Below are 13,909 nucleotides of genomic sequence, written 5' to 3'. Positions count from 1 at the left end.
TGAAGTCACATTTATTTGCATAATGTTTATGTGCCTCCTAATCTACTTGATATACTAATATGACCTTTTGCATTTACTACCATCCAAGGTCCAAAATAATGATGCCCCATCCGAGATGTTCACTTGTCCTGTTATCTCCTTAAGCAGCCTTTGCAACTTTAAACAAATTTATGTTCTCTCTAATAATAATGCCCAATACTCTTGTGCAAAGTTGCTTGGAATGTTTAAAGATGTTCTCTCAGAATATTTGAAGAAAGGGTTGGACTAAGAAATCCCTATAATGCTTAAGGTTAGAAGTTTTTGTTTCCTTTCGGCAACTTTATTTTATTTGGAAATGTTATTGGATCTACAATGGATTTTTCATTAAACCTTCTGATATGTCTGATGGGAACCTTTTAACTTTGTAGTTTGAAATACAGCCAATTCAAACTCCCTTATGTTTCCATTAAGAAAACATTCAAAAGAACTGTTATTTGATTTTAGAGACTTTGGGTTATTGTAGATTTTCCGATGTGGACTGTGAAGTACAAATGCTATTATTGGTGTTCTTTCTGGTGTGTAAATACTTTTTTTTATATTGCAGCTGTCTGGGGAAACTTTATCACCATGAGGTAATGTACACTTTGCAACTATTTCCTGCTGAATGGTATTGTTTGTATTGGTAATGTTGAATATAGCCTATCCCCAATGCATTAAAAGCTGAAATATTTGCTCTCCTTTGTCTATCCTGCTTATCACTTCCTCAAAGAACTCCTAACAGATTATCAAGCAAGATCTACGCTGAAGAAAATTGTATTGCCTTCAGTATGTTTTATCTTGTGCCTTCAAAACTTCATCCTGGACTCTAGAATCTTGCCAGCCATTGAAGTTAGATTGTCTGGTCTATAATTCGCTCATTGGTTAAAAAAAAAATACATTTAAAAAATTGCATCTACTAGAAATGTGAAAAAAGAAACAGAAAATGCTAGAAACAGTTTGGGCAACATCTGTGGCAGAAGAAATAGTTAATGTTTTGGATCCAAGTTCAAGTTTGTTATCGTCAGATTATAGAAGAACAACCTGACAAAACAGTGTTCTGATTGATGCAAAAACGTGCAAACACACAACCAGACACAATAGACATGCAGTGCATACATACAGATATAAAAATAAAGTAAATATTGTTTAATAAATAGAATCTTGGAGAGTTTGTATGAGCAGATCATTTAGTTGTTTAGCACTCTCACTGCCTGTAGGAAGAAGTAATTTCTCAGCCTGGTGGTTCAGGCTCTGATACTCCTGTATCTATCACCTGCCAGGAGTAGTTGAAAGATGCTGTGAGGATCCTCAACGGTTTTCCATGATCCTTTGCCAGAACCCAGAAACCAAGAAAAACTAGTTGATAGGTTAAATAAGAACAATTAGAGAAAGTAAAGCCAAAGTGGCATATAAAAGCTATTTCCTGCAGGTAGGAGCTATAGGAAATGTCCATCCGGTTGGGCATTGTTAAGGATGAGTGAAGAAAAGCTGAATTACAAGACTACAGACTCCCAGCAGAAATTATAATTACACCAACCCTGTTGCCTTTTAGGAATTCATTCCATTCTCAGTTCCTCCATTGGATCTGTTCACACAGCTGCCTTCTGTTACGTCTTCCTTACTGTGGTTGTCTATCTACCAAAATTAATAGAACCCTCCTCTATTTACTGCACTTCTGTCCTTATCTTTTCTCCTTCTGGTCAGGACAAAAGTACAGTTTTCCTGGTCCATACTTTCTTCCCCATCAACTTCATCTGCTGTTTCTCTCACCTTTAATTTCACCACTAGATACTGTATGTCATTCCAATCCCTCTCCTTTCAGCATTGAGAAGGGACTGGTCCCATTCCATTTCCTGAGTCACTCTTGCACCTCCCATCAACCACTTCCCTGTCCATGGCACTTTCCCATAAATCCAGATGTAGCACTTTTTACCTTTTTCATTTACAGGAACACAAAAGAATGATGCCCTATCTGAGATAGTCACTTTGTCCTATCCATCTCGTCACCCATCCTATGGAACTTAAAACTAATTTGTTTTCTCTTTTTCCCAGTTCTGGTAAGATTCTTTGACCTTTTCCTTTTCCACAGATGCAGTGTAATCTGGTGTGTGTTCCAGCATTTTTTGATATTTTAACATTTAGTTTTTATATTTTTTAATTGCGAGATACAGTGCAGTAATAGGTCCTTCCTGCCTATGAGCCTGTTCTGCCTCAACACACCAATTTACCTACAAACCCTTTCCACTTTAGGAGGAAACCGAAGCACCCAGAGGAAATCCACACAGACATGGAGAAAACATACAAACTCCTTATAAGTAGTACCATATTCAAACCAGGTTGTTGTAATACCATTGAGCTAACCGCTGCACTAACTGCTGCCCTCTTGAATTAATTACAGATCTAATGGGTTCTGCCAAAAATAGTTTTTAGTGTGAGCAATATTCCATTGTTGTGAAAATCACAATATCTTTAAATCTGGTAATAAAGTGCCAAATATATCAAGAAAGGTTTAATATTTTTACAAATTGTGTCCTATTCTTCTGTTTCAAAACACACTCGGGTCTATTTCCTGTGCTCTTTTAAGACCCAACAGAAGTTAATCCCCTGAGATTTGTGATAAAACTGAATAATAAAATGAGGCTTTGTGACCAGCCAGTACAGTAGACAATATTGTAGCAACTTGTGGAGGTAGCTGTGTAGAACCAAAAGTTGTGTGTAGAACATGATGCAATTGAAGATGTCTCCAAATTGTGATCTAAAGATATCATATTGTTGAATTGATTAAAAGATTTTAAACTGCCACCATTATAAAGGTCTCCCAATTTAATTATACCTTTCCCTTGTCATTCCCTCCAGAAAAAATACACAATACACAACTTTGGATTCATCCAAATACTCGAGGCTTCTTTCAAATATGAATTAAATTTAAATAATCTGGCTAATTTATTCCAGAACAAATGCATATGTGATATAACAGTGAGATCTTGCCTCAGGAGGTAACTTGATAGACAAACATTGTAATGGAGAGAAGGAGAAAGAGCAGAATACTCAATATGATACCAAGAAGGTGCTCTCTCTGGAGAGAGAGACCAATGTGCTAAGTGCTTAATAGTAAAAGCATAGTAATTGCCCATTCAAAGCCAGCTCTTCAGCGCTTGACGTCCTGCTTTGCGGAAACTGCCAAAATGTTTGGCCTGGAAGTCAGCCTGAAGAAAACTGAGGTCCTCCATCAGCCAGCTCCCCACCATGACTACCAGCCCCCCCACATCTCCATCGGGCACACAAAACTCAAAACGGTCAACCAGTTTACCTATCTCGGCTGCACCATTTCATCAGATGCAAGGATCGACAATGAGATAGACAACAGACTCGCCAAGGCAAATAGCGCCTTTGGAAGACTACACAAAAGAGTCTGGAAAAACAACCAACTGAAAAACCTCACAAAGATAAGCGTATACAGAGCCGTTGTCATACCCACACTCCTGTTCGGCTCCGAATCATGGGTCCTCTACCGGCACCACCTACGGCTCCTAGAACGCTTCCACCAGCGTTGTCTCCGCTCCATCCTCAACATCCATTGGAGCGCTTACACCCCTAACGTCGAAGTACTTGAGATGGCAGAGGTCGACAGCATCGAGTCCACGCTGCTGAAGATCCAGCTGAGCTGGATGGGTCACGTCTCCAGAATGGAGGACCATCGCCTTCCCAAGATTGTATTATATGGCGAGCTCTCCACTGGCCACCGTGACAGAGGTGCACCAAAGAAAAGGTACAAGGACTGCCTAAAGAAATCTCTTGGTGCCTGCCACATTGACCACCGCCAGTGGGCTGATAACGCCTCAAACCGTGCATCTTGTCGCCTCACAGTTTGGCGGGCAGCAACCTCCTTTGAAGAAGACCGCAGAGCCCACCTCACTGACAAAAGGCAAAGGAGGAAAAACCCAACACCCAACCCCAACCAACCAATTTTCCCTTGCAACCGCTGCAATCGTGTCTGCCTGTCCCGCATCGGATTTGTCAGCCACAAACGAGCCTGCAGCTGACGTGGACTTTTTACCCCCTCCATAAATCTTCGTCCGCGAAGCCAAGCCAAAGTAATTCTTCCAACTAGTACAATTATTGTATGTGCCAGCTGTTCATTGCCTGTTCTCTTGGGGGTTCGATGTTATTACTTTTTAAATTAATTTATAAGGTAACCTTGATTAGAGGGAGGAGATAAATTAGATTTATTTATTTTTTCTTTTTTCCTTTATTTTGTACAAGTTATTTCAACATATGGGTTTTACATGGTGCATAGATCATTTTAATTCAATGTTTTTGAGGTATAAAGCAATTATTGATGTAGTTTTATCTACTTTTTATTCATTGCCTTTTTTTCTACATACTTCCCTGTTTACAAATGAATTATTATGTAATTGTTAACTATGTATTTATGCTTGTATGTTAAACTCACTAAAATATTTTAAAAAGAAAAGCTTAATAATAGTACATTAACTTTGGCAAACCTAAGCCTCCCACCCCTACCTTTCAACTGGCAATTGTAATCAAGTGTGGACATTTTACCATTCCAAATAAAAAAAAGCCTTAATTATTTTATCAAATTGCTTAAAATATGTTAAAAACATGAAATAATGTTAAGAAATCAGTGTGTGCCTAATTCGTTTTAAGATTCTACACTGTTTATTGGACTCCAGCGAGGTTACATAGATTAAGGTTGAAAAATACCCCTGAATGTTGGTGCTGTGAGCTGGGTAAAAGACTTAGTACATGAGCTTTGGTCTTGTCCCAGAATTCAACAATTTTGAACTATGATACATATTGAAGTTTTAGATATTCAAATGTCCGCGCTGAGCTGTGTTCGTTTGGCGAGGCTAGTCCACCACTCATTTTGGATCTCCCGGAGTTTGCGCTGAAGATGGCTGCATGCGCGACGGAAGGCTTGTTTCTTCTCTGGACAGGACGGCTTTGTAAGGTGAGCCTGGTGGGCAGCTCGCTTCTTTGCCAGCAGCTCCTGGATTTCCTGGCTGTTTTCGTCAAACCAGTCCTTGTTTTTCCTGGAGGAGAAGCCCAGTACCTCTTCAGTGGATTGCAGTATGGTAGCCTTCAACTGATCCCAGAGGGTTTCAGGGGACGGGTCCGTGAGGCGGGTTGCAACGTCGAGCTTTGCTTTGAGGTTTGCCTGGAAGTTTCCTCTCGCTTCGTCTGACTGCAGTTTTCCAACATTGAACCTCTTTCTGGGGGCTTTATTGTTCCTGGGCTTTGGCTTGAAGTGAAGGTTGAGCTTGCAGCGAACCAGCCGGTGGTCAGTGTGGCATTCCGCGCTAGGCATGACCCTGGTGTGGAGCACATCTTGTTTGTCACTTTCTCGCACCAGGATGTAGTCCAGGAGGTGCCAGTGTTTGGATCGGGGATGCATCCAGGTGGTCTTAAGGCTGTCCCTCTGCTGAAAAAGGGTGTTTGTAATGACAAGCCGCTGTTCTGCGCAGAGCTCCAACAGGAGGCACCCATTGTCGTTGCACTTGCCGACGCCATGCTTGCCCAGGATTCCTGGCCAGGTTTCTGAGTCTTTGCCAACACGAGCGTTGAAGTCGCCCAGGATGACAACCTTGTCGGCTGTAGGGGTACGTTGGATGAGGTTGCGCAGGTCGGTGTAGAACTTGTTCTTTTCTGCTGGTTCCGCCTGGAGGGTTGGAGCATAGACACTGATGAGGGTGATGTGACGCTTGTTTTGAAGTGGGAGTCGCATGGACATGATTCGGTCCGAGAGGCCTGTCGGAAGGTTTTCGAGTTTGGAGGCAATGAAGCTCTTGACCATGAAGCCTACACCAGATAGGCGTCGTTCATCCGAAGGCTTGCCAGACCAGTAGAGTGTGTAGCCCGCGCCGCGTTGTTTGACCTATCTCGGCTGCACCATTTCATCAGATGCAAGGATCGACAATGAGATAGACAACAGACTCGCCAAGGCAAATAGCGCCTTTGGAAGACTACACAAAAGAGTCTGGAAAAACAACCAACTGAAAAACCTCACAAAGATAAGCGTATACAGAGCCGTTGTCATACCCACACTCCTGTTCGGCTCCGAATCATGGGTCCTCTACCGGCACCACCTACGGCTCCTAGAACGCTTCCACCAGCGTTGTCTCCGCTCCATCCTCAACATCCATTGGAGCGCTCACACCCCTAACGTCGAGGTACTCGAGATGGCAGAGGTCGACAGCATCGAGTCCACGCTGCTGAAGATCCAGCTGCGCTGGATGGGTCACGTCTCCAGAATGGAGGACCATCGCCTTCCCAAGATCGTATTATATGGCGAGCTCTCCACTGGCCACCGTGACAGAGGTGCACCAAAGAAAAGGTACAAGGACTGCCTAAAGAAATCTCTTGGTGCCTGCCACATTGACCACCGCCAGTGGGCTGATAACGCCTCAAACCGTGCATCTTGGCGCCTCACAGTTTGGCGGGCAGCAGCCTCCTTTGAAGAAGACCGCAGAGCCCACCTCACTGACAAAAGGCAAAGGAGGAAAAACCCAACACCCAACCCCAACCAACCAATTTTCCCTTGCAACCGCTGCAATCGTGTCTGCCTGTCCCGCATCGGACTGGTCAGCCACAAACGAGCCTGCAGCTGACGTGGACTTTTTTACCCCCTCCATAAATCTTCGTCCGCGAAGCCAAGCCAAAGAAGAAAAGAAAAGAAAGAAAAGAAGATATTCAAATTCTTTGGAGACACATTTGGGTTATTAAGGGATAAATACTCTCAAAATTAGATTCAGACTAGTATGATGGTAGGAAGACAAATTATACTTAAAGGTTGGAAGAAATTGGGGGATAATCATTTCAGGAGTGGGATTCAGAAATGGCCAAAGGGGTAGCATTTGAATATCTGTCTTACAAACATTTTGATAAATTAGACATCTATAGGTTTCCTTGGGGTGTGGGGAATAGTGGTGGATGTGGTGGCAAAGCACATTAATGAACAGTTTATTTTTAATGTCATTAGATATCTAAATAAACACATATGGTTATTACAGTTCAACTCAGAAATCGGATTCTCCGAAATCCTCAGTTATCAGTTATTCCTTATTTGTCCAAAATTTTTTCGGAGCCGAACTGACTGGGGATGTTGGGCTCCTGGCAGCGGAAGCAGGGACCCCGGGCTCCTGGCGGTGGTGGCAGCAGGGACCTTGGGGAGGAGCAGGACCCTTAGTCTCCTAACATGAGTGGGTCCTTGGTGGTGATCGGCACGGCCAGCATTTTTTTTGGTGAGAATTAAACATTATTTTAATGCTTTAAAAGCCTTCCCTTGTTGTTTGTTGTTGTTTAAACACTGTTACAAGTGATTTGCTGTTGCTACTGGGCTGCTTTTTAAAAATGACCAGTTCTCCGAAAAACAAAAACATTTATCCGAAATAGGCCCGGTCCTGACCATTTTAGATAATCGGAGTTGTACTGTATATTGATATTTTTTGCTGGGATGTTTGTTTCTATTTTATGGATAAGTTTATGCTTGTAACTTATGATTTACATAACTTTAACACTTAAAGGTTTGGAGAAACATTTTTAAAGAACTCAATAAAATCTAAATTTATAAAAAAAGTTTAATGTAGTGATCTTCCTTAGAATAGTGACTTCAACCCAATTAGTCCATGCCAGCCAGCTTGCCTCTGGGCGAGTTACATTTACCTCCATTTGACCAGTGTTCTTCTAAGCTCTTCCCATCTATATTTTTGACCAAGTGTCTTTTGTAACAATAAGAGCACTTTCCATTCTGAATGACTCCATAAACCTAAACAATTTACTTCTGCTGTTTCCAATTAAGTACGCATGTAGGGATTTCACTTAATTCTTTGTATTTTTTTTTGCATTAGGAAGCCTAATATATGCTTGGGGAACCTTGTCTTCAAATTGGGAGCATTACAGCCTTTGGGACTCCATGCTGAGTTCAAACATTTCTGATAATCAGCCTTTCTGGTTTGTCAGAACAAGCTGGTTCTGATATATATGCATCAACCTGTTAGTAACTCAGATTTTACTTCCACAAATGCTGAATATTTGGAGTATTTTCTGTTTTTATTATAGTTTTCTAACATCCTTAACTTTTGTTAATTGCATTTAAACTGATTTTTTTCTCTCTTCCCTTGTGACAGATCATTGCAAGAAAATGGAGAACAAAAAATTGAGAGGAAAATAGAGGAGGTCAGTCAACTGACTTTTAATCATGACCTATTTTTAAGAACAATAGAAAAAATTGTTCCAACTATTCCATACAGATGAAAAGACTGATTATTAGCATTGTGTAGTGGTTTGTGGCTTATGAAGGTCTCATTTTGTAAAATTTTTGAATATTGATGACATTGCAATATGCCAATTATTGCATGACCACATTAGTTTTGAGGGTTTCTAGAAACTAAAGTAATTTGTAGATCAGATGAAGTTATGTTGACGCAATCCTTTCCAAGCAATACTGGCATCTGTAAACAAAAAGATGTTGAAAATGCACCACAAGTTGGGAGGCATTTGCGGAAAGAGAAACCAAGTTAACATTTCAGGTCAAAGACTACTTGTGAACTGGAAAGAAGAAGAAAAAAGTTGTTTAAGATCCTGGCTAAGAAGACGAAGGTGCATAGCAGGTTTAGACCAGCCATTCTCAAACCTTTTTTTTTAGCCTATGGCCCCCTTGGGACTCTGCTCAAAGTTTATGAGCCCCCTTCCCTGTGAAACAGTCAAGTTTAATTGGTTTCTTTCATACTTCTCTCCTATCAACTACATCAAAACATGAAAAATATTTTATGATTTCTGTCCGTGGTCCCCCTTAAATGTGCTTTGGCCCCAAGAGTTTAGGGGGAGGAGTCGTCTGGCCCCCGTTGAGAGTAGTTGGTATAGACAATAAGAGACATTTCTTATACTAAGAAATGGAGGAAAACATTTAAAGGTAATTTGGAGGGATAAAAGAAGGCATGAGATTGCTCTGGCAAAGTGATGGAAGGGTTTAAAACATAGGACAATACAGCAAAGTACAGCCCCTTCAGCCCTTCATGTTATGCCGATCCTTATTCCTTCCTTAAAATAAAGTACTAAATCCTCCCTACCTCATAAACCCTCTATTTTTCTTTCATCCATGTGTCTGTCTAAAGGTCTCTTAAATTTCTCCACCATTGTTTCAGCCTCCACCACCATCCCTGGGAAGGCATTCCAGGCACTCACAACTCTGTGTTTATATAAAAAAAACATACCCCTGATGTCTCTCTTAAACTTAACTTTATACATTTGTCCTCTGGTGTTTGCTGATCCGAGGAAACAGGTGTTGGCTGTCCGCCATATCTGTGCCTCATAATTTTGTAGACACCTCAAGTTTCCTCTCATCCTTCTACGCTCCAGAGAAGTCTTAAAACCTTGCCTCATAAGACTTGTTTCCCAATCCAGGCAATATCTTGGTAAATCTCCTCTCTGCACCCTCTCTATATCTTCCACATCCTTTCTATAATGAGGTGACCAGAATCAGGATTTATTGTCCTGAACAAATTTTCGGTCAAGGATGTGCAAGGTTAGTGGAGGACCTTCAAAGGTCCTGTCAGGATTAAAGGCAAGATTAGCAGACATGGGGAACCTTGGTTTTTGAAGGATATTGGGAATTTGGTTAGGAATATGAGAGAGAGATGTATAGAAGGAATAGAGAATATGGAGCAAATGAGGTACTTAAGGAGTATAAAAACTGAAAGAAAAACCTCAAGAAAGAAATCAGGGCTTTAAAAACAAAAGGACATGAGATTGCTTTGGCAGGACAATATGAAGGAAAATCCTTAGGGTTTCTACAGGTAAATTAAGAGCAAAAGTATAGTAAGGGTCAAAATGGGTCCCCTTGAAGATCAGAGTGGTCAACTTTGTATGGAGCAAAAAGAAATTGGGGAGATATTGCATGTTTTTCTTTTAATCAGTATTCACAGAGGAAAGAGGCACACAGTCATGGAAAGCAAGAAAAACCAGCAGTGAGGTCATGGAACCTATACAGATTAGAGGAGGAAGTGTTGGCTGATGGTTTAATAAGAATGGGTAAATCCCCAGGGCCTGACAAGATAGTCCCTCTGACCTTAATGGAGGCTAGTATAGAAATTGAAAAAATATTTAAAATGTCCTTAACCACAGGGGTCATCCTAGAGGATCGGAGGGTATATCACATTGCTCCGTTGTTTAAAAAAAGGCTCCAAAATTAACCCTGAAAATTATTGGCCAGTGAACCTGATATTATTAGTATGCTAAATTATTGGAAAGTGTTCTAAGAGATGGGATGTATAATTATTTGGATAGCCAGGGACTGATTAGGGATAGTCAACATGGCCATGTGCGTAATAGGTCATATTTAACCAATCGTATAGAGTTTTTTTTTCAGAAGGTTAGCAGGGAAGTTGATGAGGGAAAGGCTGTGGATGTTGTCTCCATGGACTTTAGTAAGGCTTTTGACAATGTCCAACATGAGAGATTAATCAGGAAAGTTCAGACGCTAGCTATTCATGGTGAAGCAGTGAACTGGATTTGACAATGGCTGGATGAGAGAAGCCAAAGAGGATGATTGCTTCTCAGACTGGATGCTTGTGGCTAGTGGTGTGCCTCAGGGGTCAGTCCTGGGACCATTGTTGGTTGTCATCTATCAGTGATCTGGATGATAATGTGGTAAATTGAATCATCAAGTTTGCAGATGACACTAAGATTGGAGGCATTGTAAACAGTGAGGAAGGTTTTCAAAGCTTGCAGAGGGATCTGAACCAGCTGGAAAAATGGCAGATGGAATATAATGCAGACAAGTGTGAGCTGTTGTATTTTGGAAGGACAAACCAAGAAAGGACATACACAGTAAATGGTAGGGCACTGAGGAGTGTGGTAGAATGGAGGGATCTGGGAATACAGATGCATAGTTCCCTGAAGGTGGTGGATAGGGTTGTAAAGAGAGCTTTTGGCATATTGGCCTTCATAAATCAAAATATTGAGTGTAGGAGTTGGGATGTTACGGTAAAGTTGTATAAGACATTAGTGAGGCCAAATTTGGAGTGTTGTGCGCAGTTTTAGTCATCTCACTACAGGAAAGATATGAATAAGATAGAAAGAGTGCAGAGTAGATTTACTAGAATGTTGCCCGGACTTCAGGAACTGAGTTATAAGGAAAGGTTAAGCAGGTTGGGACTTTATTCCATGGAGTGCAGAAGACTGAGGGGGACATGATAGAGGTATTTAAAATTGAGGTGGATAGCCAGCGTAAATGTAGATAGGCTTTTTCCATTGAGGTTAGGCGAGATACAAACCTGAGGATGTGGGTTGAGAGTGAATGGGGGAAAATGTTTAGGGGGAACTTCTTCACACAGAGTGGTGGGAGTGTGGAATGAGCTGCCTGCTGAAGTGGTGAATACAGGCTCAATTGTAACATTTAAGAAGATTTTAAACAGGTACATGGATGGGAGAGGTATGAAGGGCTATGGACTGGGTGCAGATCAGTGGGATTAGGAAAAAAATGGTTCAGCACAGACTAGAATAGCTGAAGGGGCCTGTTTCTGTGCTGTAATGTTCTATGGTTCTGTCTCCCAGTGGCCAACTACTTCAATTCAACTTCCCATTCCCACACCAATATGTCCATGGCCTAATTTAATGCTATGCTAAGGCTATGTGTAAATTGGAGGATAATGCCTTATATTGCCTTGGTAGTCTTTCCAATATTGACCAATTTTCAGAAGCTCCCTTCTTCCCTTCCTCCTTGCTTTCCATGATCTCTCTGGCCCCATTCCTCCTCTTTTTCTTCTTTCTCCTCCCCCATCCTTCTCCTGTCTGTTGCCTTCAACTTCCAGGTCTCGCCACTTTCCTTTCCTCTGATCAGAGTGCATCTTTCTCAGCCCTCTGCCCCTTTCCCCTTGAAGTGCCAGTTGATGAAGTAGACAAAGACGACGTGGTCAAACAATAATCATGGCTTTTATTAGCAGAAACTCATGGTACAATAATGAAAGACAATAGATGGATATACAGTTCTATCCAAGGGGAGTGTCCTTAACAGTAGATATAATGCACAGCCAATGTTAGTACAGTAAGGCTCGCCAGAGGGGAGACAGGCAGCTTGGCAGACATTCACCACACCCATATTCTCTTAGCTTCTTTCTTTTCCCCCTTTTACCTGTGTTCACCTATCTCCTGCCAGCCTGTGTTCCTTTGCCCAGTTCTGGCATATCCTGAAGATGGGTTTTGGCCCAAAATGTAAACTGCCTATTGTTTTCATGAATGTTGCCTGACCCACTGAGTTCTTCCAGCACTGTGTTTTGTTGATGGAATATCTCTACTAGGGCAAAGCAGCAATTGCTAGAGAGATGAGGTATGGATGATGGCTGGTGGTTAAATAAGGAGAACCTGAAGAAGGGATTATAAAAGCATTGCAGTGAGAGAGAGCAAACAACAGAATGCATATGCTGTTCTTTGGCTTGGCTTCGCGGACGAAGATTTATGGAGGGGGTAAAATGTCCACGTCAGCTGCAGGCTCGTTGGTGGCTGACAAGTCCGATGCGGGACAGGCAGACACGGTTGCAGCGGTTGCAGGGGAAAATTGGTTGGTTGGGGTTGGGTGTTGGGTTTTTCCTCCTTTGCCTTTTGTCAGTGAGGTGGACTCTGCGGTCTTCTTCAAAGGAGGTTGCTGCCCGCCGAACTGTGAGGCGCCAAGATGCACGGTTTGAGGCGATATCAGCCCACTGGCGGTGGTCAATGTGGCAGGCACCAAGAGATTTCTTTAGGCAGTCCTTGTACCTTTTCTTTGGTGCACCTCTGTCACGGTGGCCAGTGGGGAGCTCGCCATATAACACGATCTTGGGAAGGCGATGGTCCTCCATTCTGGAGACGTGACCCACCCAGCGCAGCTGGATCTTCAGCAGCGTGGACTCGATGCTGTCGACCTCTGCCATCTCGAGTACTTCGACGTTAGGGATGAAAGCGCTCCAATGAATGTTGAGGATGGAGCGGAGACAACGCTGGTGGAAGCGTTCTAGGAGCCGTAGGTGATGCCGGTAGAGGACCCATGATTCGGAGCCGAACAGGAGTGTGGGTATGACAATGGCTCTGTATACGCTTATCTTTGTGAGGTTTTTCAGTTGGTTGTTTTTCCAGACTCTTTTGTGTAGTCTTCCAAAGGCGCTATTTGCCTTGGCGAGTCTGTTGTCTATCTCGTTGTCGATCCTTGCATCCGATGAAATGGTGCAGCCGAGATAGGTAAACTGGTTGACCGTTTTGAGTTTTGTGTGCCTGATGGAGATGTGGGGGGGCTGGTAGTCATGGTGGGGAGCTGGCTGATGGAGGACCTCAGTTTTCTTCAGGCTGACTTCCAGGCCAAACATTTTGGCAGTTTCCGCAAAGCAGGACGTCAAGCGCTGAAGAGCTGGCTCTAAATGGGCAACTAAAGCGGCATCGTCTGCAAAGAGTAGTTCACGGACAAGTTTCTCTTGTGTCTTGGTGTGAGCTTGCAGGCGCCTCAGATTGAGTCAATCTGAGGCGCCTGCAAGCTCACACCAAGGCATATGCTGTAAAATGCAGGTAAATGCCCAACAGATCAATCCGTGCTTCTGGAGGAAAAACTGTGCCAATGTTAGAGATGGATGACCTAGAGAAGAACTGCCTATACCTGTTGCAACTGCAGAAACTTGTAACTGAATGTTGGAGAAATTGAAACTGATTCTGGAAGACTCTAATGTGTCCAGATCGAACATGAAGTAGGGTTCATCAGGCCTACCTTTTGCGTTGTTATAAAACTGATCTAAATGAGAGTGTGGTCAAGAATTAAAATGGCATCTGCCAGAAACCTTAGAGATTAGTATATTGAATATGATATGAAATATGTTGACCCTTCATGAATTGTCATTAATTTGAGTTAATG

At 42.3% G+C, this 13,909-nt stretch overlaps 1 protein-coding gene across 5 annotated transcripts in view; it reads left to right on the top strand.

Annotated features, from left to right (window-relative positions):
* The window catches only part of uxs1 (UDP-glucuronate decarboxylase 1), an 84,982-nt gene that overhangs the window by 14,880 nt on the left and 56,193 nt on the right, over positions 1–13,909 (top strand). For all 5 annotated transcript variants that reach the window (XM_069891138.1, XM_069891136.1, XM_069891135.1 and 2 more), the window contains 2 exons: positions 584–611; positions 8,166–8,214. In XM_069891138.1, coding sequence (XP_069747239.1) covers positions 584–611; positions 8,166–8,214 — 77 coding nt within the window. The remainder of the gene's footprint in view (positions 1–583; positions 612–8,165; positions 8,215–13,909) is intronic.

This window comes from Narcine bancroftii, chromosome 7 (assembly GCF_036971445.1).
Source record: "Narcine bancroftii isolate sNarBan1 chromosome 7, sNarBan1.hap1, whole genome shotgun sequence".
Lineage (NCBI taxonomy): Eukaryota > Metazoa > Chordata > Chondrichthyes > Torpediniformes > Narcinidae > Narcine > Narcine bancroftii.
Note: the sequence above shows the minus strand (reverse complement) of the source record. Positions and strands in the feature narration are given on the sequence as shown.